General features: G+C 45.9%; 1 protein-coding gene across 1 annotated transcript; it reads right to left on the bottom strand.

Annotated features, from left to right (window-relative positions):
* Positions 1-413: 413 nt before the first annotated feature.
* TAS2R60 (taste 2 receptor member 60) lies at positions 414-1364 on the bottom strand. Its single transcript, XM_068549836.1, is given in 3 exon segments — positions 414-799; positions 802-985; positions 987-1364. Coding segments are annotated over 3 exon segments (948 nt in total).
* Positions 1365-1872: the final 508 nt, after the last annotated feature.

Here is a 1872-nt window from a genome sequence, read left to right as displayed (position 1 = left end):
CACAGGCAAAAATAAATAAAAATAAAATAAATTAATTATTTTTTAAAAAGTGAATCATGTGTCAGGATCCTTGCATCCAGTTTCCAGAAGGATAATTTTAAACACCAAGAGTTTAGTCACAGGGAAATAAAAGTTTCCTGCTTCTTTGGCCACATCAAGTCCCACAGGGAACATTTACTATATCAGCTGAGTGCTGAGTGCAAATCAGTGCACTTGCTGAGTGCAAATCAGTGACACTAGACCACTAGGTTCAGTACATTCCATCTCACCTTGAAATCCTATTTCACTGAAATCATGAAATGCATCAAAGAGGAAAAGAGCATTAAATGTGGCAAAGAGATTTAAAGAAGCAACGTCCCGTTCTACCCAGGCCTTCTGCAGTAGAGTCTCTGAGGCTTTTCATCAATTCCAACTCAAGATGCCCCAAGCCCTGAGGAGCAGCCCCTCTCTAGCACAGCTCTCAGCCTGCGGGTACTCAAGAAAAGAACAATGGGGCGGACTACTGTGCACAAATAAATCACAGCCTGCCACACCCAGTACCTGAATTCCAGGGATGGAAACACACCTGAGGCACTGAGCACCAGTGACAGAAAACAGGAAACGAAGAGGACAGCAAAGGAGATGAGAGCCAGGAGAGCCTTGATGTGTGCCTGGGTGCTGGGATCATGAGAGCCTGAGATGGACAGGGAGACCTTCATGGTGTGTCTTCCCAGAGATGTAATGAGCAAAGCCGTGCCAGCGATGAAGACAACAGTAGGGACTGTCCAGGTAACAATTTTCAAAGGGAAGAAGTAGAGTCATATGTTCTCATAGCATTCCCAGTGGCATTCCAAGATTGCAGAGCCCTCTTTAAATAGTTCTGCTATACTCTCTGGTTGCCTATGAAAAATAGAATGGCGCTAAAGCTGGAGAACCCCACAGAGCTGAGCAGCATCCATGGAAGCAATGCAGACACCATCTGCTTTAGCCAGAGGAAGACGGGGGGTGGTGAAGGTTGCGATTTTCACACAGTATAAGACACTGAGCCAGGTGGAGAACCATAACGTGACAGCATTCAAGAAGTCCCACTGAAAGGCTAGGAACTGGAATACAGGGTTGTATGGGAAGGCTATTGGATTCAGGAAAATATAAATGTTCTTACTCATCACCACCCATCACAGACAGAAGCTAGAGGCTCCCAGGCTGACCAATAACTTATTGCAGGGTGACAAAGTTCTCTGCAGCAACCACTCCATGCCCAGTGCCACGGTGATTAAGCCATTACCCACCACTGCCACCAAGCACAAAAGGAATAAAATGATAGCAAAGATAAAGGCTCTCTTATCAGCCAACTGAGGTCCTGGAACCATGTCCTCTCCACTCATCTCTCCTGCAGAAAAGATGGGTCCCAAGACTTCAAAGTCTATTCCTGTAGGGTGGCTCTGGAAGGTCCTGTATGATGCTGGTCTCTCCAGCTTCCCTACGTACAGAGGATAAAGTAGAGGATGTGGGCTATCTGAGGAGGGTGAAGAGGTTTCTTCTTCTCAGAATAGATGCAAATATCATTAAGGTTCAGTTTCAAAAGTCCCCCTGCCTGCCCATGAATTTGCCTGTCCTTCCTCTGCCTACTGTCTGCCCATATCAACACTGGTGTGGATACTATATCAAGCCCTTGCATTTGGCATCCCTTACATGGGAGCTTATACCTCTCTAAACTGACACCTAAGATATGACCACACACCTACTGGCTGCTCTGTGAGGAAATCCAGTGAGCACACCTGCTACTAACAGTCAGAGCTCACATCCTTGGTTGGTTGGTATATTCTGGGCATTGTTCTAAGTGATCTTCATTGTCTTTAGTTCTCACAATGACCCTATGAAGCAAGTGCCTTA

Source organism: Eschrichtius robustus, chromosome 8 (genome assembly GCF_028021215.1).
Source record: "Eschrichtius robustus isolate mEscRob2 chromosome 8, mEscRob2.pri, whole genome shotgun sequence".
Classification (NCBI taxonomy): Eukaryota; Metazoa; Chordata; class Mammalia; order Artiodactyla; family Eschrichtiidae; genus Eschrichtius; species Eschrichtius robustus.
This window is presented reverse-complemented; position numbering and strand designations above follow the sequence as displayed.